This window comes from Pleurodeles waltl, chromosome 6 (genome assembly GCF_031143425.1).
Source record: "Pleurodeles waltl isolate 20211129_DDA chromosome 6, aPleWal1.hap1.20221129, whole genome shotgun sequence".
Classification (NCBI taxonomy): Eukaryota; Metazoa; Chordata; class Amphibia; order Caudata; family Salamandridae; genus Pleurodeles; species Pleurodeles waltl.
The window spans coordinates 885,696,732-885,722,671 of record NC_090445.1 but is presented as its reverse complement, the minus strand read 5'-3'; the positions used below and the strand labels follow the sequence as shown (position 1 = coordinate 885,722,671).

Here is a 25,940-nt window from a genome sequence, read left to right as displayed (position 1 = left end):
CAATAGACGCAATCTTTTGGGATCGCGTGATAAACATATATGACATTTTGTTGGCCGAACAAGATTGGCCGCCTGAATTTGTTCGGACCTGCCCATATTGGGAAGATGTTATTAAAGCTTCTTTCTTGCCTCTTGTTCTTGAAGAGCTCGCAGAAACCTACACTATCGATTGGACATTGGCGCAGGCACCCGCGTTATATCGCAACCACGTAGGATGGGACAAAGATTACCCCTACCATGTAATTCCTTTTAAAAATCAACCCCAATATCCAATAAAACATGATGATAAAGCACCAGTGAGAGAAATTCTCACACAACTGGAGTACCAGGGCGTAATTGAACCCTGCGTCTCCCCAATGAACAATCCTCTATTCCCAGTAACTAAACCGGACCATTCGTACAGAATAGTCTTAGACTACAGACTCTTAAACAGTCATACATGTACATATGCTATACAAAACTCACATAGCACAGCACTTATGAGCAACGTAAGGCGCAAAAAATACAAAACAACACCGGATATCTCCAATAGGTTCTTCTGCTAAAATATAGCACCTCTGAGTAGAGACTTAACAAGTTTCAGTGCATTAGGCTCCCAGAAAAAATTCTGTTGTTTACTCCAGGGGTACAAGAACAGTCCAGGACTGTTTGCGGCTCGTGTGACTTCAATCTTGCACAACATTGACCCTGAAGCATTGTCCTATGTAGATGATATCTATCTCATGGATGATGAATTGCTGCAACATTTAAGACAGGTAGCCTGCATTGTTGTGGGATTTGCTGAATTTGGCTACAAATTCAATTTAAAAAAAACAAAAATAGCCTTCCTTAGCATCCCGTTTCTGGGATATGAGCTACTGAGTGAAGGAAAGAGCCTAGCGCCACAATTCTTGGAAAAATGTGCACAATTACAACCTCCAAATACCATAAAAAAACTCCAGTCTTTATTGGGTTTCCTAAATTTCGGTACAACTTACATCCCTGATTAAGCAACACGTATAAAACATTTATATGACTTAATACGTCCTGACTTTTCGAGTAACACACATGCATTCTCAGAGAGCTGCAGACAGACATGCTCGCAGCACAACATTTACACACAAGGGACAACAAAACACAGTTGGTCATCAGAGTAATTGCTGGTGCCTTTGGTTTCACCTATGTAAAGTTCAATGAGGGGAAGACTGTCCCGATTGCATACAAATCACTTTTGTACTCAGCAGCAGAATAACGCTTTGCTCCCACTGAGAAAATTCTCACTGCTGTACAGATGGCTGTCATTATAGAATGACCTCTGGCCCAAGGCAAATACATTATTGTCGTTTCTCCGATCCCAGCCCTTGAGGCTGTCACCAAAGCCAGCTTTCCAAACACTAAAGCATTACATCCACGTTGGATACAATGGGCCACGTCTTTGACAGCCACTGACATAGATTTCATCTTTGAACCAAAATTACAAACTCAAGAATTGTTGCAATACGAACTAGAGTACCCAGTTCCTGCAAACACACTACCTATTGATCAGTATCAAAGAGTCATGTACACTGATGGCTCAGCACAACCTGCAATTGGCACAAAGTATCAATACTCCGCTGCTTGCGCAGTCGTCAGCAGCTATATGGAGGGCAATAAATGTTGTCCCCAACATACATTTACGCAAACCCTAGGGGATTGCACAGCACAACTAGCAGAGCTAAAGGCTCTGGTGATGGCACTGGAACATACGGATCCTGCACAGCTAACACTGATAGTTTGTGATTCGTACTACTGTGTCCAGTTCTTCAATGAATACTTGCATTACTGGCGCCAGAATGGGTTCGGAGATTCTAAAGGCAGCACCATTAAACACAAACTTCTGTGGGGGAAAGTAACGGATCTGAAGGAAACGCTACCAAATGTCCATGTTCTACACACACTTGGACACCAGCTCGTTGGAATACACGTCACTGGGAATACACTGGCTGATGAAGTCAGCAGTAGCTACGGCCACTGTTGCTGCAGTAACCCGCTTAGGTGCGAACCCAGACGAAGACATATGGGCTACTGTGAAAGCTACTGCTGAAGGTACGCCATATCCAGAAGCATTTCCTGCTAAATATTCCTACCGAATGGGAGGCTGCCTAAACGCTGAGGTTAAGATACCAGGCGTGGGGGTTTGAGAAATTCCCAACAAAGACATAGGACCAGAGTTGATTAAAGCAGCACATGAGGGGGCAGCATCTACCTATGTTGGTGTGGCAGCTACAGTATCATTGTAACAAGCCTGTATTTGGTGGCCAAGCCTATACAAAGAGGCCAAGCAGTATGTCCTTTGTTGTAACATCTCCCAACAAATTAAAGTTTCCACTGCTGGGCGCCCACCACAGACACCCCTCCTTATTTCAAACAAACCATTACCATGTGTATACTGGAACCATTGTGGTTCCCTAACACCGGACAGTGCATACAAATACTTCTTAGTCGCTGTTGACTCCTGCTCCATATTTCTATGGGTGTGGACACAACACTCGGCTGACGCTCTGAGTTTTATTAAAGATTTGCACATCTTTATCAATACATATGCAGTTGTGGCTTTCCACATGGATCAGGGCCCTACTTTCACCTCAAGGGCATTCAGGGACGCCATGGTTTTGTTGGGGGTCCAACTCCAGTACTCGTCTCCATTTCATCCCAAGGGAAATAGTGTTGTGGAGCGATTAAACAGTGATTTAAAGCAGTCCTTAACAGCCAGAGTCTCAGGTACGGGTCGTAGTTGACTTAATCACCTGTATGGAGTCCAGAGAGCACTTAGCAATCTGCCTAGAAGGTCCGGGGGGGGGTCGTACTTCATATGAGTGCCCATTCGGAACTCAAATGTATGTTCCAGACCTTGATGGTCCTGGTGTGGAGGCGGCAGAAACCCCCTTTGACATAAATGAACATGTCACTGTCTTACAGGAATTGCAACAGTTCTGTGACGACAACGCTTCTTCTAGTGCTACCTCCACAGGAATTAAGGATGAACCTGTAATGCCTACGCGCTGGATTCCTAAAGATGAGGATCTAGTACATTAAAAGGTTGCTGTGAAGTGGGGAGTTTAATCCTTCCTATCACGCACCAGACCCAGTCTTGGGAATACACAGTACCAGAATTGCCATTCTACCACTGTTGGCTGGTGCCAAAAAAAGTCGCTTTGTATCTATTGACAATGTCAAGGTACACCATATGGCCGATGCTGCACAGCCGACCAAAAGGAACAGCCAGTAGTTGCCAAATCCCTCTTACTACTGGTCAAGAAGTTCCTCTACAAGTTGTAAGCAGCAACACTGGCACCTCTCCAAGCTTGGGGAGGGTGGGACATTATCTTGCATTGGTTCCACTGACATCAAACAATACAGAAATAACTGATCAATTTGACACAACTTCAACACAGACGGATGGTGTCATTTATTCTGAACCACCATGGGAAACACCCACTCCACCTACAAACACGGCTCCAGCTTTTGCACGAACTGCTTCTGGATACTTTGCCGACATGAACTACAACGTTTCGGACTCATTCGCCTCTTCAACACCTGAACTGTCAAAAACACATAAGCTGACAAACTGGCTTAAAGCAACTTACTTTATTCTTCCATGGAACTATCTGTGGCTTTCCTTGACTGTACTGGCTTTCCTGCTTTGGATTGGGTTTGTTATAACATTCTTTTTAATAATACATGGTCATTTTCTTCTTGAAAAATCGACCGTTGAACTGGTGGATGAGGTCCTAAAACAAAAAAAATCTTCTCATAAGGTCTGCAGAGACCTGTCTTTTGTGAACATTTCCACTATACCAATTCCTGATGGGATTGTTTGGGATAAAGTAACATTTGATATACGGCCCCACAGAGGTCATTCAAATACCATATGTGTTTAACCTTTCAATGAACAATATAATAATACCCGGAGTTGTTTCTGATGATTGGGATGTGAAAACAGTTGATTCTATGATGACTGAATTGCAGTATTATACTGTATTTGAAAACGAAGATGTTTACCAATCTAAAGAGAATTATGGTGATATGTTTTGCTATAATTATTATGGGCACCATTTCATCCAAAGAGCAAGTACCCAAAAGACTGTTTTTAACTACACACAATGAGAACATTATCCGAATCCACCACAAGAGAGTTCTAAAACATATTCAGAAAAGTTTACATATTTTTCTGGGAACGACGTTAAAAATGCTGAGTCATATTATTTTAAATTGCCACCAATACAAAATGTACGTATACCATTGACAAATACGAAATTTATTTATTCGGATTCCTTCGTTTCCCGGTTGACTATAGAAAGCTATGAATATTAGCTGAAGTTGATTGAATTAAAGGGTGTGGGGAACTAAACATTGGCAAATACAGGGGAAGGAAGCTTTATTTAGAGCATGCCTGATGCCTGTTCAAAGGATATTTTTAAATGAAACTGTACAACAAACAAGTTGTTTAGGCTTAGCAAAGATTAAGGAATTGAACACCCCCAGTATTCCTGCACCTGAAAAATTTCTTAAATGGCGAAAGTATATCAATGCAACTGAAGATCAGCTCAATGAATGGGTCCAGAATGGCACATTTAATGCTTCACTGTCATGACCTGGCGGGTGGTAATTGTGGACAATAGCTACCAATGGTGTCATAAACGTTTTATAAACTCCACGCGGGTTTTAGAACTAGTAGGCCGGACCCTCACTATATAACATCCGAACATGCGGGTATAGTAACAACATACAGTGTAGGGAAACTATGCCAGCAATGGTTAAAGAGTCCCTCACTAGATGCGGTTAGAGAATACCTCAGTCTCCTGTCTAATAACACCGACTTGCAGGACTTCCTGTTAGGCCCCAGAAAGCAACGCAGAAAGCGCTTCTTATATGAAGTATGTAATGAAATTTGGAGCTTTCCCAACAAGAAGCTGCTGCCTAGTTAAGGCAAATAGACCAGAAAAATTTACAGAAGGCATTAGCTGTTGTAGATAATGGGATTACTACCCTGTCCGACCGGATATACACCCTAAATAACATTGTCTCTTCTGCTATAGACATAATACAAACTGATATGTCTTCTTTGCATCATGGACAGAGTCAATTAAGGTCCATTATGCAGTTGGGTTGGACACTTCAAACACTGGAGGCAGGTCACGTTCCCTGGCAACATGTTAGCGCAAGGGACATATTTTCTACATTTAATTTCCCTTTGATTAGACCTGCGTTCCAGGTGCTTTCAAACAACAGGTATGTTCTCCTCAATGTTGATGACTGTTGTGGGATGTGAGCCTGAATAGTTTGTTGTTTCGGTCTCTAAGATTGTTACATGGTGCGGAAACGTACTTTTTCCTCCCACTAGATTAAAAGAGGTAGCTGACATCTGGCCCCACATTGCTACTTCAAATGTGAATTTTGACAAGTTGAGCAGACTCAAAGCTTTACTGTTCCAAAAACATGTGGCCCTCACATCTGCACAAGAGACCTATGCACTTCAGGTGGCAAGTTCAGCAGCAGAGATACAGTCCCTTCTAAGTACCAACTTTCCAAGACACTTTGGTGAACTTGTGGGATGAATATTTAATGCGTCCAGTACTACTGGAATCGCATATTTCTTTAAGGCTGTTGGTTCTGGTTTCATTCACACCTTCTCCTCCATATTCGGTTTAATACCATCAGCCATTCACTCAATATTCTCCATTATTGTCGGGGGATTTTGGCTATAATAGTTGGCATCTTGCTGTTGCTACTTTTCATGCACAATGGCTGTCCCGCCGCAACAAGGAGGAAAGAAAGCGCTCCCACCAGCGCAGCTGTGTCGTGAACGCATGATGCAGTACTTTGGAGTAACACTCCTGGAGCAATTGGAGTGTTACTGGTCTCTGTCATTCAGACTGGTTTTACATTGTGTGCAGCCCGTGTTATGGTGCCTCTGGTGCTCGTTTGAACATGCCCTGAAAGTTTGCTTTTCTACACAGCGCTTGCTTTCATTGGATGCTGATCTGTTGATGTTCTCGCTGAGGGTTCATTACTGAACGTGCGCGTTGAGGGTACATTTGCTACGGGAAGCTGCTTATGAGTTGCCCTTCCTGGAGGATGCGGCTCTGAACTTATTACTGGGCACACCACGGAATGCTGCTGCCTTGGCTGAGGCTCAGGCTATGGAACACGACTGCTCCTTGGTCCTTCTCGGCGATGTCTTTCCAACTTTAACACCTGCCGAATTGGAAGATTTCCTGTCCTCCATTGTTCCGTATTCAATTGCCAACTTTCAAAATAACTTTGACTCTTGATTCAGCCTCTTTTACGCCACATTTTCACATTTTAAATTGTCCTTTTATATTTGCTCATGTGTCCTTTTAAGCACTGTCTTTATTGACACTTTTTTATATACTGTATATGTCTTGGTTTGAGTTTTAGTAACTTTTATATATATTTAGGCTTTGAACCACCTTCAACCGACAAGGGGAGGGTTTTGTGTAGCCATTTTAGTTACAGCTCCATGCACATTATTTTAGCATACTAGGCCTGCTGCTATGCACTTCAACCTAGATATATTTTATTCAGCTTCATTTATTATTTTAACAATAGCCATTTTTGCGGTCTTGTTTTATTTATTTATTTCTAGCTGTTTTTGCTTAAACCAGCACTGTGTTCTTAAATAAGACATTATTATTCGCTTTGTGCTTCTTTCAAGGCTGCAGTAAGATAGGTTGCTGGTGAACATGGTAAAAGTTTTGTCTCTGACATCCAGAACATCAGATGTTTTATTATAAAAACAATTCCTTGTCCCTTAAAACGTTAGAGGGAGATTACAGCCAGAGAACCCCGACTGTAAGCTGATTGCTGAACGCTTCGCTTCAGCTGCTTATGCAGACTTCAGGCCTTTGCTCAGGTATGGGGGATGATGTCTCCCCAGGGCAACCTGAAGGGCAGAATTAGAGCTTAACATGCTGTGCTCTATCATAGCCTACGTAGGAATACTCTGGTGACAATATGGTAGCGTTATTTCTATGCTTCACTCTCCTTGTCACAATTCTAATCCTGTCATGCTGTATGGTCCTTGTTATTGCAGTACACGCTTTGCTATCTAAGATGCAGTCACTTCATTAAAACCTTATTGAACCATATACTGCCTCTGTTTGTCATTCTGTATGTGAGAGTGATATAACTGAGAGAAAATCGATGAGACCTGAGTTACCACGATTTCCCTGAGAAATCAATTATGTCATGCACTCGGCTGCCCAATCATCCCTGTTCTGGGGTAGAGATGAAGCACTGCTAGTTAGCCGGCGCAAAACCCGGATTGCGGGGACAGGTGTCACCTGTAGTGGGTCAGACTCAGTCTCCCACACCGTAGGCGATACTGCCGCACAAAATCCAGTAGTCTCATTAGAATAATGAGAGCCTACACGACAAATCAACCTATTTCCTTCATGCAATTACCATGATGGTAATTATATTGCTCATTGCCTGGCAGTGCTTCTAAAAAAAAGTATGTTCAGCTTTGGACTTAGTTTGTTTTCCCCCATTGAAGCAATCCTAATATTGCACCACAGATTTTAAAAAATGAGATAATTTTACATGTTTGGAAATTCACCTGGTAATTTAGTCCAGCCCTAGTGAAAAAAGCATATTGCTGGTCTGGATAGGGCGAGTGAAGATTCGAGAAGCATTGCTGTGCTAGGAGCTCTACCTTCTCCCCTGACTGTACATTTTGACATAGACAGCTCATTTCCCAATTGATTTCCAGTTGTATAGCACACGATCTGCAAAGTGCAAAAATGTAGAATCTTGCTTTTTATCAGTTCCCTGTGTTGGCTTTTCAAGGTAGGTTGTAAATAAAACACGTGTGGGAATTAACCATTTTTGATAACTAGCATTTCACTGTATAGAAATTGTAATGTTCTACTGTCAGGGGCGTGGCTTCAATTGGTGCAGCAGGTGCAGTCGCACCAGCACCCAGAGGCTTGAGGGGTCCTGAGTATTAATTAATTTTAAGGAGCAGCTACAGGATCCATGTCCTTTGTTGCACTAGAACCCATGGTACACTGGCCACGCCACTGTCTGCACCTGCCCTTGAGACCCCGGTATCTGCCATCCGCAAAACCACCCACTTGCCCCCTCACTCATCTCCCCGCACCTCACCGTTCGTCTGCTGCACAGATACGTCACTGCTACTGCATTCTGTTCCTCTCACAGGGCCCGGACTCAAACGGCTACCTGACCGGAAGGAACAACATCAAGGACGTCGATCTCAATCGTAACTTCCCTGATCTGAACACCCTTATTTACTATTATGAAAAACAAGGCGGGCCTAATCACCACATGCCGCTGCCGGACAACTGGAGGGAGCAGGTAAACAATCCCCCGTCCCCCTACTGTCTGCCAAGGGGGCGTGGGGCATCATATACAGTGGAAAGATTATACTTGAAATGTCTGACTTTCTGTTCTTTTTACTTTGTGTGAATATTTCTGTCACTTTATATCCATTTCTCACTTTCTCCTTATCTTTTGAACAGCACATGCTTTTTGTTATGGAGGCCTTTTCTGGGAGATGACCACATTGGGCATTTACACTGCAGATTGAGGGGGTAGCTTCCTAACTATTCACACATAATCTGTCCATTTAATTATTGACCACACACTTGAAAATGGCTTTATCCAAGTCATACTGCATGACGACCTATGGGTGTGCAGACATGATGATGTATGTCTAAATATGTATGCAAGAAAGCAAAACAGTTGCATGTCACTATATTGCATCCGGACATGGAACGGCATGAATATTGGTTCTTCTAAAGCGTGAACTGTATTGTCAGTTTAAGTATATGGTTACCATTCGTACCTAAGCTAACCTTGCGATGTAAGGTTGATATAGTGGAAGAAATATTTTTGCATCTAGATATTTCCACTGTGATTCAGTGGTAGACTCCATAGGGACTACTCTATGTTAAATTGGCGGTCTATAGAACTAGGTACACACATGCATTGGTTAACCGTACATGTATCTGGGTATTCTGCATGCTATAACGTCTATGCACTTTGTTCATGTAATACAACATATTGCAGTGTGCGCACATCCATACAGGGCACACGTCATGCTGTAATGTGAGTGTGTAGGTCGTGTTGCGTGCTGAAATACCTTTGCATCTATTTGCAACATTGCATACCATTTAATGCGTGATATGTGAAGTCTGCCCCTTGAAAACAAACAAACAACTGACATACATTACCAAAAAAGAACTAAAAACACAACAACATAAATAAAGTAAATTACCGTCCTGATGTGTTTTGTTACTTCCCAGTTTTATCATATGGTCGCTATTTAATTCACACATTTAGTAGTTTTATTAAAATGTATTAATCTGAGGTATTAACGTTCTACTCTGTCACGATCCCCAAGCAAGAAAGAATCAGCAATAGATCAGAGCATTATTTGGCATCGTGCAGGGCAAGAAACAAGCATTGCATTTCGTGCTCACCTTTGTTTTCTTGGGAGTCACCTTCTTTGAGTAATCCTACTCAGCAAAGTGTCTCCTTCGCAGGTGGAAGCGGAAACTAAAGCGATCATTGAGTGGATTACAAATTACAACTTTGTACTGTCAGCAAACCTGCACGGAGGAGCCGTGGTGGCAAATTACCCGTATGACAAATCTAGAGAGCTGCGGATAAGAGGCAACCGCAAAACTGCGCTCTCCCCAACCCCTGATGACAACCTCTTCAAAAAGGTGAGCAAACTGAGAGGTGAATATTAAAGTACTTTCACCGTTCTGGCCCAGGTGATCTCTGTGGTGGTCAAAGCGTAACCTACCCAAATGGCTGCTTGGAAAGAAAACTGACCCTGGCGATGATGCTTAGGGCCTGACCTGTGAAGCAAGATGCTGCAAAGAGTGGTTGCAAATTGTGCACTGAATATTTTCAACCAGTTAGCCCTGTCAGCATTATGGTGGTCACAGCCCAAAGCTTTTGCCCTTACCAGTCCTATTTTTGTTGATCTCATTTTTGTTGGCCTCGGGACTCTGCACCTTATCACTGTTAACCAGTACTAAAGTGCTTGTGCTCTCCTTTCGATGTGGTAGAAGAGGCTTACACTCTATTGACATATTTAAGTTATGTGTGAGTGCCTAGTAAAGTGTTACTGCAGGTTATTTGCCTAATAAAAAGACAATGCAAACCTTTCCTAACTGCATGCACCCAGTTTTGATTTTTTTGCAAGCCATTTCCTCAATTATAGATGGAAGGAACATGTCAAGAAAACTGTGTAACTATTTTGTCTTTCCTTCAACAAGAGTGACAGCCTGTGAAAGGTTCTGGGGACCGATGGGTTTCTGCTTGAGTTCTATGTCTATTACCAGGCCTCGTTAGCACCCAAATTGCTGAAAGCATATGAGGAGGCTTTGGCCCAAGGTTGTCTTCCGCCCTCCATGAGGGAGGCAGTGACAGATGTGCTTCCTAAGCACGGCGTGACTCCCTAAACGTGATGTGCTATCATCCTCTATTACTACTCAACCTTGATTAGAAGGTTCTTGGTAGGATCTTGGCCAGCAGACTGATGGAGGTGGTGGGGACACTGGTACATCCAGACCAAAATGGTTTCATTCTGGGGATGGGTACGTTTCTCAATCTACAACTCTTTCATATCATGGACTGGGCATTACCCATGGACACAGAGGGGTGGGGGGTGTCCGTGGAGAAGGCCTTTGACACCCTTGGGTGGACTTACCTAATGGCAGGCCTGCAGAAGATGGGTATGGGCCCACTCTTTCTCAGATAGTTAGCACTTTTATATAATGATCCTGTTGCCTGGTGGGTATGTGGTGTATGATTTTGGAAACATTTTCCATAGCAAGGGTGACAAGACCCGGGGGCCTATTATCCCCCTTGTTGTTTGCTCAGCCAATGGTGCCCTTGGTATGTCTTTTGAGGGACTGGGCGCTGCAGTGGGGCTTAATAGTACATGGGCAGCACACGTGGTTTCCCTGTACACCGAAGAAGTACTTGTGTACTTGAAGGGCGACCCTATTGTGCTGCCAAGAGTCATGTCAATGCTGGAGGACTTTGGGAGAGTGTCAGTACTCCAAATTAATTGGGACAAGGCTTGTTTGTTCCATCTAACATCGCTGTCAATCGTACAGAGAGAGGTGTTGCCTAATACGGGGCTGCCCTGGCAGTTTGACATCTTGAAGTACCTAGTGGCCCAGGTGTAACATGAGGAGGATGCCTTGCTCAAAGCAACCTGGGCAAAGCATTGGCATCTATGCATCGTTCGTTCCCCTGCTGGAGCTAGACTGCTGTATTCCTTCACAGCCATCCCGAAGGTCCTGAACCTGCAAAGTTGGCTGACAGCTAACAGGGGGCAACAGTAGGTGACTCGTGGCTCTCAATAAGCTGTATGCGCCACTGGATAATGGCGGTTTGGGTGACCTATTCTACAAGCTGTAGTATGCAGCTGCACAGCAGCATTGGCCCATAGAATGGTTGGCCCAGGCACCAAGGCTGGAATATCTGAGTGTGCTCCACAACCTGAGAGGAAAGCCCCTCCTCCATAGACTTTTGGACACCACTACTCCCGGCAGGAGAGACAGTATACTATTGTAAGGTGCTTTGCGGATATGGAGGTGCTATATTAGTGGCAACACAAGGTCTACACCCTTTGCCCCTGCCTCCCATTGTGAGCAATGTGGAATGTCCAGGTCTACAGGAGATATACAGATCCCAACACTGGGAGGAGGTCAGGATTCAAACATGGGCGGATGTGATGACTGATGAAGGGATGCGTGCCTTTGGGGAGCTGATGGGGTGATATGGCTTTGGGGAGGTCTACTCTGACCTCAGGAAAGTGATGAGGAGGACTTGGGGGGATCTGACAGGGAGTGCCTTTCACTGGGGGCCCCATTAAACGTGGTATTGACTGTGGGGAGATTGCTCCAGGGCATAGCTCCTCTCTTTGCTGCTCTGTGGAGTCATTTCGCACGGGAGACTATGACATGGAAAGATTGGTGGAAGACTCCCTGCATTGATATCCTGGGCAAGGAGTGGGCTAGCTGTCTGCAGGTGGTTAGGCAAGTGTCTAGGAATGCACAGTTTCACCTAATACTATTTCTTGCATCATGCATATCTGACACCGCAGAGGATTGGGCATATGTACCCTGGAGCAGCTAGTAGATGCCGTAGGTGTGGTGAGGAGAAGGCAAACTTTATGCATGTGGTTTGGTCCCTTCTGGCAGCAGGTCGCACAGACAGTGAGGGAAGTAATGGGCAGTTTGTTTCCCCTAGAACTGTTGCAGTATATTCTTCATGTGAGGAGTTTTATCAGAAAAACAAGAGGCCTGTTGCTGTTTCAGATCCTAGCATTGATCTTAGCAAAGTGCTGCATAACAATGGCATGGACATCGCCTGTGGCACCATTGATACATAGATGGCGTGCTAAACTGAGTAAATGGAGCACAGCTGAACTGCAGTCCACATGATACTGCACTAGAGAACAGGGCAGGATCCGCTACTTACATGGGATACCTACATGATGACCATACCCCGTGAAGCGGCTGGGACCTGGTGCTGAAAGGTTGACACGATGTGAACACCGCTCACCGTGCCAAAAAGTTTAATACCTGGGGAGGCACCCTTGGGAAGAATGAAGGTGGACAGCACGTGAAACATCTGGGGTGATGGCGGCAGAGTCCCATTGGGCTGGGTATGGGACTTTAGGAGGTTCCAGAGGCTGCAGGGGGAGGAAAGTGACCGGAGTGGAGTATGCCACATACACATGTGGTTAGATTGTTTCGATGTGTTATTAGATGTATCATGTATATTAAGCTACAAAACTACTTAGTGGCTTACATATGCCATTGTGCAGTGCTGATGTTGTATACGATCTGTTGATATGCTTTGTACTTGGAAAATAGATAAACACGTTTTAAAAGAAAAAGAGGGACAACATTTAGTGTAGAAAAATTAGGATGCCATTTGTAGACAAGCATAATATTGTAAAGGGGGGGTGTAAAGCTAAGGACAGTCAATGAACACAATTTGTTTTCAATAAATGTCATGATGCAAGTGTGATGTCTTCTCTTGGGTTGTTTTGTTTAGTGCCTCAAAAATAGCTTTAAACAATATGACGTGCATAGCCATTCCGCTGTGCTTTCCTGCTTGCATGCAGTCGGTACATTTCTTTAGTTGTTGGAGAGTGCTGCGGACACAGAGGGCTTCCCATATAGTGCTGCCACAGCTATACAGTGATTGAACATTCCTTTATAAAATCAGGACTAAATGGTGAAAAATGGGTTTTGGGGGAAGTTGAAGAGAACTGTTCTGTTCTATAATCATCTCAACCTCTCTTCTCAGCTGGCCAAAACCTATTCTTATGCCCACGGCTGGATGAGCAGCGGCTGGAACTGTGACGACTTCTTCGCAGAGGGAATCACAAATGGAGCCTCTTGGTACTCTTTGTCGAAAGGTAACGCCCAGATAACATCTCAACTCACCTTATGTCAAGAAACGGCCAGCTAAGGATATGTCCTATGAGTACTTGATTTGTAAAAACGGAGCCGCCACCAGTGCTGCTGCACCATGGGTAGCCAAGTACCCATGCTGCACAGACTGGACTCCACTCCTTGGCTCTTAAATTCCACCACTCTCCGCTTTTAATCTCACTCTTGCTGGTTCTTTTTCATGAAGTCGCCCTTTATCACTGTTTTCCTCTTTTTGTCATCCTCTTTCTTTCTCCTTTTTGCTATTCTTTCTCTTGCATTCGTTCAAAGTTTGATAATGAAATATACTTTAGGATCTCAAGAAATGAGTGGGAGTGAGCACCATTTGCAACTATTTTCAAAAATGACTAATATTATCATAGTAGGAAAAACTTGGGTATATATTTGTTCTCAGATATTCCTAATCAGTTTCTTAAAGGCAAAATAAAACTCAGAAATGTTATCTAATTAGGATCATTCACAATTATTTAGAGCCCCTCTACAAGTCTTTCAGATCACCTAGCCTTGGTATAACCAGTTGTCACCTCAACCAGTTCAAGGGGGGAAATCAAAGAGTGGGAGGAGACAGTATTCAGATTTTGCTGACCGTATGAATGGGATGAAAAGTTTAATGTTACAGATGACTTTGAAATGAAAGATTGTGTGAAGATACTGTCTGGGTTAAAGTGGTCAAGTCTTTTAGTCTACTCACAGCTAAATTATTCTGGTGTTTGCTAAACACTTAATAAATTGTGGAGGCAAACAGGCATTTCATTTTCATTTAATTGTAACCACTACTCAATAATTGCTCACGCATTTAAAGAGTATTCTTTTCACGTGAAGAATAGTAACAAATGAGGGTGTCCTTGCTTCCTGCAGTTTTTAATATATTTAAGCCCCCCCTCCCCGAACGAACAGAGATTGGCAGATAAAGTAGTGAACAGAAGCTATTCTAATTGGCATCTGGGCCCTTGTCTGCCAAGGTTCTCATGAGATGGACCATGGGTTTATATTACTGCTTCCGACAGTGATTGTTGTTCCCTGCAGATGTGATGCACCCAACCTGAAACAAGAAGTGGTCGCTTCACTCCTGAAAAATCAATTTATTGATCTCTCTGGTCCAATCGTTTTCAGTCTCATCTCTTGCAATGCCCATGTTGGCAAAACATCATGAAATAGGTCTTAATTATGCAAAAAGAGAGTTTGTGAAATCACCAGAACTATAAAATATATTCCTTGATTGATTTTCCTTGGTTAGGGGCAGAAAGGTAGTTCTGATGTCTGCACTCCAGGTCTTTGGTAGGGAAAACATGGTGATGGCGTTGTTTATCTTGCCCACGGAAAAACCTTACTTGATCCTTCTCCTTTCATCTGTTGTCCTTTTCTCTTTTTCCTTACCTTTCAAAGTTATGGGAGGGATAAGACCTTTAAACAAATCTGTTTTCATCTCAAATCCAATTCTCTACTGTTTCCATTCCAGTCTGACATTTGGATCACATACGTTAATGAAACTGCCTTCAGCAGGGATCTCAGGCTCTGTTCTGTTATGTTTGGTACCTTGGACTGATTAGTCTTTAAATTCCTTGTACATTCAGGATGGTACTCCCCACTTTCTGCCTCTATTATTTCTATTTTCACTCTTTCCATTTCTTTGTGGAGGGCTCTCAACTATATGCCTCTCCTTGATTCGAATCTTCATAACAAGTTTTCCAGCTGTGCATGCCCCTCATAGATGACATCCCACTCTCTTCTTCTCAGTTCCTTTAAAACGTATGTCTTGTTTTTGTCTGCATATTCAACCTAGGCATACTGCCCTTCCTTGATATGTCTCCCCCTTCCCTGCTTGTCCTTCTTCTATGATCTCGAACTTAGGCATTATTTTTAATCCACCTCAGTGTTTTTTATTTCACAGATCAGACAAAGCCAATAGTACATTATTCAGAGAATGTAACAATTTTGCACCTTTCAAACCCCTACGATCTTATCCTCACTACCATTTTACTGCTTTTATTGCTGTATCCATGTGTTATTGGTTTCCCTTCCTGTTTGCTTTCCCTGCTTCGTTCTATATTCAATTCCTCCATAGCTTTCCTTTTCTTCTCCCCTCTCCTGCCAACATTTTTCCATTTCTAGGGTTTTTTCTTGGTTGCCTTCCCTTTTCACACTTTTCTATTGTCTTTTCTTTGCATTGCGTTTAAATGTAGCCATTGTTTATTTCCATCCTTTTTTCTTCCTGTATTATTCTATACACCCCTTCTCATCAATGGCATTGTACTGTCACTTACAAGTTACTACCTCTTACCATCTATGTGTGCATTCCCTCTTTTGATATGTTTCTTTGCTTGCCTAAAGACACCTGAATGCTGTCCTTCCTAATGCCATCTCTACACCAATCCTGCTCTAACTGCATGCCTCCTAAGGGCATTCTCCTCGATCCAGCTCTCTATCTTGATTTATTGAGAAGTTTCAAACCTACCATTTATAAATTAGCGTACCACTGGGTACCCACATTTATACAGCACTTTGGTAACTGTCCTTAATAAAGTGAATAGGGACACATATGCCTAGGTTTTGCCTTGTTTCCAGTTGGGTCTTGGATCATCAGCTGAACGATTCTGTGAATAGACGATGGCAGATATACATATATAGATATACAGACATATAGCATTTCTTTAGCAACTAATATAGATGAAGCCCAGTATTCTTATTCACACCTGAAAGAAATTGGGTCATTGGTTGAAGGGAGAGGAAGCTCCACTCAGGCAACAACAACAATCCTTTTTAGGGTGAGAGCTGTCAACCTTAGGGTGGTCTGCCCCAAACATTTTGCCTCTCTTCTTCCATTTTATTGAACCTATTTATTTGGCCTTAGAACTCTGGGCACTTTACCACTTCTATTCAGTGCTAAAGTGCTTCTGCTCTCTCCTTAAGACACGGTAACAATGGCTCATACCCAATTGGCCTGTTTGATTTACTTGTAAATCCCTAGTAAAACGTTACTACATGTACACAGGGCCTGAAAAGTAAATGCTACTAGTGGCCATGCAACACTGATTGTGTCAACCACTTAAGTAGCCCTTTAAACATGTCTCAAGCCTGCCACTGCAGCCAGTGTGTGCAGTTTGAAACTGCCATTTCGACCTGGCAAAATAAATCTTTTGCCAGGCCCAAATCTTCATTTTTATATAACCCATAGGGTGGCTTGAACAGCCCAGCGGGCAAGGTGAAATGTATTAAAAAAATTGACATGTACTTTTAAGTTTTACATGTCCTGGGAGTGAAACACTCTTACATTTTTTTTCCACTACTGCAAGGCCTATGTCTCCCATGGGATAACTTTAGAGTTGCCTTATTACATTTTATAAGTGTAATGTCTAAATAGGAAGAGATAATCAGTTCCTATTTGGTATCTCAGGAATTGGGGTGAAAATCCCTACTCAGTGGTGAATTGTTTTTTTATCACAATTTTAAATATGCCACTTTTAGAAAGGTGGCATTTTTCTGCCCTCAGACTTTTTGTGCCTGTAGCCTGGCTTGGGTCCCATGACTGGGTGTAACTGACAATTGGACTTTGTGAATTCCTCCCAGACAGTCAAACAATAAAAGGATTAGGCATGCCCGAGTGGACATCTGGTGGCAGGATGGGAAGTGGAGCTGAGCACAGACCCACTTTCACCTGAATAGCCTGTGTTCTGCCTTCACAAAAAGGGCCTGATGACCCTGCTTTTTCACTTCAGCCACCTCGGAGCCAAGGCAGAGGGGGCAGGAAATTCCATGCACTTCAAAGCCACTGTCTAGAAGCTTCTCCCACGTTCTAGAACTGGGGAACCAACGCATAAAAGAAGGACCTTTGACACCAACTCTTAAGTATACTTCTTGACGTGTGGATACTCTGCCAGGAGGAGGACTGCTGTGCTGCTACAAACACTGACACTCTGCTGGGCTACTGCTCTAGAGAAACTGCTGTCCTGTTGTGCTGACCTACTGCCCACTTGCCTGGGGAAGAAGAACAGGAAGTGCAACTTATTTTTGAACACAGGACCGAGTGACTTTAAGGTCTAGTCTGCTGGCCGTCTGATCTGAGCCAAAGGCACATAAAAGGCTCCCCAACATTTCCTAGAACAAGCTGCAGCGAGTTCATGACCCCCAAGTGTGACTCTCAGATCCTGGATCATTTGGCATGGCTCCCGGGCTCTTTAAATCAAGCTTTGAGATCTTCACTACCATGAACTGGCCCGTTCGCACCTAAACCATGCTACTCACACTAAAAATCAGCACAAGTTGGTACAAGCCCATCTCTTCGCACATCAAGCATCATTCGCCCGCAGACGACTGCCGATGCAAAACAGAAGCCTACCTATCCATGACTCCGGGCCTGCTCCTCATACCGCACTAACCACCACCCACGATGCTCTCCTTGTTCCCTACGACTCTCTCTAGTGCAAACGGGACTCTTGGCAAAAAACTTGAGAAGGTAAACCTTCAGTGGGACTAATCTGGGTCTGCAGCTGACCAACACTCCATCACAATCAGTCCGAATGTTTGACTTAGACCCAGTCCAGCACGACCAGTTAGCTGCAGTAGGCATTTTCTGCTTTTAGGCTCTATTTTACACACTATTCTTCAAAAATGCACTCTGGTTTTACTGATGGATATTTGTTATTTTGGTCTTGTTTTATTTATTAAATGAAGCTCTATTTTCAAACCTGGTGTGGAATCTTTCTTTGTGGTGTTTTCACTGTTTTACTGTTTAAAGTGTTGCACCATTTCTTTGCACTTTGCCTATAAGTTAAGCCTGACTGCTCTGTGCCTAGCTATTAGGGGTTGGGCACAGATCAATTTGGGGTTTGCTTGTGTCTTACCCTGACTATGACTGTGGTTGCTGATTGACCAGGGCTCACACCTCATTCAACCAGTAACTCAATTTCTAGCACAGGGTGAACCACAAAAGACACTAAATTAACCTGTGCTTAAACTTTTGGTAGCTTGGCACAAAAGCAGTCAGGCTTAACTCACTGGCAAGGAGTTAACAATTTATGCAGTGCATAAACTGCAGTAAAGTTAAAACCAGCTAAGAAAAACCCCAAACTAATTTAGAAAAACAGAGTGCACTTTTATAAATAAAATGAGACCAGAATGACAAAAATCCAATCAGTTCAACAGAATATATGCAATTTAAAAATGTTAAGTAGATATAGCGCCTACAAGTACAAAGAGTTGTGTTTATCTGGTGGAAAGTCACAAGCTCGGACCATGATAGAGCCCAGGCTGGAGACAGGGACAAGTTTAGTTCCACTGAAAAAGTGACCTTCTCAAAGTCCAGCACAAAGAGTTCATTCTGTGGTGGAGGAGGTCTCGAGGAGCAGGTAGAGCCTTGTAGATGGTTGTTGCTGTAGGTAGGGTGAAGAGCAGGTGGGGCAGCACAGGCTGTCATCAGTGTAACCCAAAGAGCTGGGTGGTCTTTACAGATGGTCGAGCTGTAGCATGGAGTGCGGATCTCACATTGCCAGTTGTCACTGGCAGGCACTGTAGTGTCAAGAGTCGCATTAGCGGTAATCGCAGATGGCAGAGTCACAGCACGAACAAGGCTGTTCACTCTTACAAATAACCCAAAACTTCAGGATTTCACCTTTCTTCTTCAGGATCTCAACTGATACCAAGCAAGGGTTCGTGACCTGGAGAGGCATCTCTTGGGGATCAGGGACTCCGTTCAGAAGTGGCCATCAGTGCTCAGGTAGGTTCTGTTACAGGTCCAGGCAGGTCCAATGCAGAAGGTCAGTTGTAGGAAGCTGTCTGGGATTTGATATGTTCCTTAGCTCAGATCAGAGGTCTGCCAACTGACCATTGGAGTTACTCAGGTTAGCTTGGGATGAAGAAACCAAGTTCAGTCTTCCTTCTAAGAGGGCAAGGCAGTTCTCAAGCAGCAGGGCAGTCCTCTGGTAGCAGCAGGGCAGTCCTCTAGTGACAAAACATTCCTCCTTCCGTAATGTCCAAAGGTCCAGGGGTGTACTGATAGGTACACCCCATTTTCTACCCCACATCTGGTTCTTCCCTTACTCTTTAAAAGCTCCCTTACCCTTTAAAAGCTAGCTGCAAGATTTCTGGGGGAACAAAAGGTTAGTGTCAAGTTCCTTTGAGTGTGTTGGAGGCAAGTCCTTTGAAGTGAAAGCATGGCAGGGCACAGCTCCACCCCCACAACCATCTTGCTAGGATGGCCCAGACTATCTACACCTAAGCCTCCTTTGTGTTACTGTCTGGAAGCAATACATAAACCGCAACAGCAGAGTCATTCAGTGTCAGGTGACCCAGAATACTGGCAGAAGGCACAAAGGTCAATGACAAAGAAATGCCAATTTTCTGAATGTGACATTTTCAGAATTGTGACATAAAATCAGACTTTGCTATTAAGGAGAAATCAAAAAATACAATTTACTTGAGTATACACAGCATATCTGTATCTGCTTGCAATCCAAACTTAGACAGATTATGTCTACACTCTGTCTTCCAATGCCCGAGCCTATTTCAATACTGACAAGAGGTTATTTTCTTCAACGTTGGAATGTGTATTCTTGAATTTGGATCAACTAAGAAACTTCAACTTCTACCCTGTGAAACACCAACTACGCCTTGTGCCATTTGACCTCTAGCCTAAAAACAAAGACCTTGTCTTCTACCTAAATTTAAGCCATGCGATTGGTTCTGAAACCCATTTTATGCCATCTTTGTCTGCGGAAGCATAAATTACGTCTTCAGCCATTTGACCTCTAGCCTAAAAACCAAGACCTTGTCTTCTACCTAAATTTAAGCCATGCGATTGGTTCTGAAACCCATTTTATGCCATCTTTGTCTGCGGAAGCATAAATTACGTCTTCAGCCTCTTCTGTTTCAATTTCTGCTTATCACTACAGTATTTTGCATACCTTAGGATCTCATCTAGAGGTTTGTCTTCCAGCAAATTACAGTCTGTTGTATGTGCTTACTGATCTCGGTTGAAACCCAAGAACGAACTGTGAGACAAAAGTCCCCATATCTCCCTTTTTGGGACTTTGGTGTACCCTTTGTTGTCTAAACACCTGCAACAATCATTCATAATAAGCATGCACTGATTCTTTCGCTTTTTGTGTGGTTCTGTTAATCTTTAATCAGTCAATGTCTCTCAGAGAAACATTTCTTTTGGAAAAGATAATCACCTCATCATATTTTAGTTATTACCACAGTTGCACTACTATGTACATCTCTTAGGGGTTCAGAACGTGAACATTGCACAGCTATCTTGCATTCTGCGCACAGATTACTTGGCACCACAACATCAAATAAAGTATTCAAATCTGTCCACAAAACCTTTGAGATTTTTACAAATCTTTCAACTTGTGCATACTACTATGCAGGATTTTCTTGCACCCTAATCTAGGAATACACATTAATATGAACACACAACTTCCATGTTGCAACATTATTTTCTTTTGTCTTCTTTATCCACAAATAGAATATCAGCAGGCTCCTGAGAACAAGTTTACTCCCCATGCTTTCACCAGAGCATAATAGACTTGTGGACATTAGTCCCTTAAAAATAAGTGTTGTCCTGTGATTCAAACCTTTTTCCCATTAATCATTCTTCTTGTCATCTTCATCTTCTCCCAGTGGAACCTCACTATCCGTTGCCTAATTTAAAACAAGGGTTTATTCACTAGCTAACAGGAGGTTTCTGAAGTTGCAACGTCTGCAGCAGAGAGAAAAAAACATCTTGCACAAACAATGTATTAAATGTGCAAAACAGGCCTTTCAACGTTAATGGAGTTACCTCTGAAGCGAAAGGACCTGCGTATAATGCGATACATAGAAAAAATGGTCGTACCAGCAAATCCGAATACGTTAACTCAATTAACGTATCTTTACATAATGCAATTTCAAGAGAAATAGACAACTCTTATTACTCAAAAAGGGAGAAGTAAACGCAAACATCTCAAAAAGAATTACAAACTAAATGCAAAAACTTTGAATTGTATTAGAAATTAATAATATTTATACATCATACACATATACATGGTTGCCCCATTGAATATAACAAAGTTCTCAGAAAAAGTGCACATGTAGGAATTAAAGCAAAAGAAAACCGAATGAAACATGGCATAATCAACTTTTCTTTAGAACAGAGTCTGTTCATCTATCAAATTAAGCACTTCAAATCTATTCCACATTGAAGAGGGAGTTGCTTAAGTCATTGTTGTCCCATTGTGGATAGCCCACACAATCCAGGCTATAAAGGCAGGAGATTATCGACGTTTCGACCCAAGAAAAAGGACAGAAGGCCAGTTGGGACCTTAATAACGAGTCTTCGCCAGTACACGATAAGTAAATGAGGGAGCAACCTAAGAGACAAGCATGGGGAATATATACTTCATTAATTTGCTAAAGTAGTAAAATATGCGAACTCTTTCCCTCATGTAAAAAACTCACCTTGGAGCCATTCAACCTCAGTTCATGGGGTTACAGAAGAAATCAAGAGAACGAAGGCCAACCGGCTCCTCATCTCATGTAAGAACACTCCTACCTCTATAAAAAACAACAAGAAACTGCTGTAATTCATAACGTCCTAATGTGGACTTGCCAGTTCTGTCTCTTTGAAAACCTAAACAACAAAACTCACCTCACATACTGACTTTCCAGGAATTTATGAAAGTGGTCTTAAGTGTCGAAAGCCTGGTCCGCACTACAAAAAATAAAAAAAATAAACACACCAACAATACTGTATGTTTGTACCTCATGTCACCAAAACCTCATAATGGAAAGTTACACAGACAAGACTGATCTTTGGTAACACATTGAACAACTCCTGGTGGCCTTCAGACCTAGGTCCCAAACCCAGTCCCTGAAACCATGTCAGAAACCTCGGAATCATCATTAACAACAAGCTCACCATGAAATCACAGATCAGCATTGTCGCCTCTGCCTGCTTCCTCATTTTGCACATGCCACGTAAGATCTTCAAGTGGATACCACTACACGAGACACACTATGACACAGGACCACATCACGAGCTGACCGGACTACGGCAATGCTCTCCATGTAGGAATCGCCACAAACCTCCTACAGAGACTTCAGACCACACAGAATGCCGCAGCCAGACTCATCTTTGGCCTTCCCCAACGGACCCACATCACACCCCACCTCAGGCAACTCCACTGGCTCCCTGTACAGTAGTGATGCCAATTCGAACTGCTGACCCACACACACACGGCCAAGGACCTGCATACATTAACCACTGCCTGAACTTCCACCAACCATTGAGAAGAGTACGGTCTGCCTCCCTTCTGCTCGCCCATACTCCCTGCATCTGCTCAAGCAGAAGTGGCGGTCACTCCTTCTCTCAAATCACAGCAACAACCTCGAACAACCTCTGCACGCACCTCCGGACCGTCACCTCACTTTCGGAATTCCTAATGCCCCTTAAGACCTGGCTGTTTGAATAAGCCTCTGGGACCTGCAAGTGCCTGGATGCCCTATCTGGTGATTATTTGATTGATGTGTTGCCAATTTATGACTTCCAGATGGGGTGGTGGTCTTCAGTCAATACCACTTCACTTATCAAGCAAAGGTGGATCTAAGTGCACATTACAGCTCTGAGCTATGGAGTACAGGGAACAGCAGTACATTAAAAACCTCACAGAAGTACTTTGAAAAACAAATAACCAGCCTTCCTAAAGCAATACCTTTAATCCCCTTCATGAAAGTTAGGAATTAGTAGTGGAGATTGATTTGCTGCATTATGCTTTTTTTTTTTTTTTTTTTTTGTTAACTTGTGGTAAAATTATTTTCCAGCCAGCTGTTTTTTGGGACAGGCCCTAAGGGGAGATTGAATGTGCTCATCTTCTAAACATTCTACTTTATAAAGTTAGGTTTAAATATATTTTGGGCGGAGCCACAAAAGGTGTCTCATAGGGCTCAAGAAGATATATGGGAAGTTACAACAAAATATTAAGAAGCCAGCAAACCCAACATTTTTTTATTGGTTCTAATTTGGGACTAGGCTTTTCTAGGTATAAAAAGGTTGCGGGAAAATAATATTATCTGGATAAAGCAAAGCCACAGTATCATTGTTCCCTTTATCTACAATTTCCATTAAGGATTCTCCAGCTTGTGTTTTTCCAAAGCGGATGGTGCCCTCCTCATGGGATTATACTGACAATAGATGCACAGAGGATGAGTGCCACTTCCTTGTTCTGTGCCTATTTTATTCCAATCTAAGACTGAAATAGCTGGAGCAATTCCTGGGACAATTTGATGAAAATAACATAGAAGAGAGGCTAATATTAAAGAGACAATGGTGACATTCGTCCAGTATTGAACAACTAGTTAGTTATGGAGGATCTAGACTGGAAGTAAATGGGTAGTTAAACATTTAACAGCACCTGGATGGTCCAATTTGTTAACTATTTGTAATATGTAATTTCTTGTTTTGATGAAATTGCTAGCAGGCCTACTGGAATATTAGTTCAAACAAGGCCCTTAAAACACAAACTTCTCCCATCTGTAAAACAAAAGTTCCACCCATAAGAGAGCTTAAAATGACACTGAATGGTATGAAGGGTTATTATTTTAGGGTCCCCACTAACCTTAACAGAAGGAGCACGTTATGGTGAATGTTTTGAAGGTGGTTCCATTGCACTAGGGCCACCACAGACTGAGTTATGAGCACAAATGTTTTGTAAAAGTAATGCCCTGCAAAGAATTATGGGGTGAGTTTTTGTGCCGCACATATTTTAGTATGTGAACTGTAATGCTCAGAACAGCCCCTAGAGAACACCACAATGAAATTAACATTTGTAAGAAACATGGTCATGTAACCATATGGTTAGCCCCTAGAGGGCATAACCACATGAAAAGAAAATGACTGAAAGTAATGCATTGTAGCTATGTATTTAGTCCCTAGAGAATGTAATGCATGACACATTTTAAGGGTAGCAGGGCAACTGCAATGATGTTACAGCTACTCCCAGTTGTAAAACAAGAGTTCCAGCAATGAGAGTGCTTAAGAAGACACTGAATGGTTGGTGGGGTTATTATTTTGGGGTCCCCACTAACCAAGTGTGAGGACCCAGAGATGAGGTAGACATAAAGAGCACGGTGTTGTGAATGTTTTGGTGGTGGACCCATTGTCCTAGGACCACCACAGGCTGAGTTATGGCCAAAATGTTTTGTAAAAGAAATGCCCCGGGTGAGTTTCCTAAATGCAGTGAATATTGCAGTATCGGCTCTCCTGCTGTGCCGGGAGAGCCACTCTCAGGATTTCTCTGTTTTTAACATAAAGCATTTACCAATTTAAAGTTTTTTTTAAAGCTATGGAGCACGAAGGCGAGAGCCTTAAGCAAAATTGTACTGAGTCCAATTAGGTGACAGTGTGAGCAATGTGATAAGCACTCCAATACCACAGATCGAGTTCGCAATGTTCACGCTGCGAGTGACATGGCTGCCATGGAGCATGAAGGGGAGACACAAAGGGAAAAAGTAGTTTGCCCACACTAATGTATATTGGCAATCATGCAATTATCTGTGTAAGAGGGTCGGTCTTCAAGGAAGTAACAAACCAGCCTCAAGGCGGAACAAAGGTAAAGCATTTATCAATGACATTAAGGGATTTTTTAAAGCAAGCCCAGGAACAAATGAAAGTGATAGGTGTGAGGTGGGTTTAGTTAAACCCCACAAATACATTAGAAAAGGTCAGAAAAGCAGCGCTTGCACGCTGCTATGCTCGACCTAAAAAGGAACAACCTTTTGTGGTCTAAATAGAAATGTGCTCAATGTAAAACAGATAATATTAGTTTGCACTGTAAACTGCCTGCCCCTGGGCTATTTCTTATTGTGTGGGTTAGACAACAATGATGCTAGTTTCGGCATGGACTACTGAAAATAACACATAAATGAGTTGATGCAGCCAGTGATTTTGTGCCCAATATTCTATTGTTTTTGTGTATTTAAAACTAGTTAACATCCGTCTTCCCAATTTGTTAGAAGTCAATTAATAATACCTTTTTGCCTTACGAAAATGTACAGTACGTTTTCATTGCCTGGAATAGTTACAATGTATTAGTTTGCTGGTATCAGAGAATGTTTCACACATCAATTCCCAAACAACTATTCCGATGGATACTCCCAGGGTCAGCAAATTACCCACAGTTAGAGCTAGAAATGAAGATTTCCTCAGATGTCCAGAACAACGACACATCTGAGATAGCTCTTCATGTTGTGAGCATCCTCAGCGCCTTGAGACCCTCTCGGGTAAGTAGTGCGCTTTACAACTTTTTGATTGATTGATTGACTGATTAATGGTATTCCCTGTTTACCTTTAGACACAAGAGATATGAGACAGATTTACCTAGCAGAGAGGAACCTTCTAAACCATACTTGCTTATCTTCAGAGAACCAAGCTTATTCAACAGTGTTTTTGTGACCTCACCTTGCCTGACCTCA

The 25,940-nt window shown here is 42.7% G+C and overlaps 1 protein-coding gene across 1 annotated transcript in view; it reads left to right on the top strand.

Annotated features, from left to right (window-relative positions):
- CPN1 (carboxypeptidase N subunit 1) overlaps nt 1-25,940 on the top strand; it is a 154,658-nt gene that overhangs the window by 107,683 nt on the left and 21,035 nt on the right. Inside the window, exons 3-5 of the mRNA XM_069239688.1 lie at nt 8,203-8,358; nt 9,549-9,731; nt 13,348-13,459. Of these exons, the coding sequence (XP_069095789.1) occupies nt 8,203-8,358; nt 9,549-9,731; nt 13,348-13,459 (451 nt within the window). The remainder of the gene's footprint in view (nt 1-8,202; nt 8,359-9,548; nt 9,732-13,347; nt 13,460-25,940) is intronic.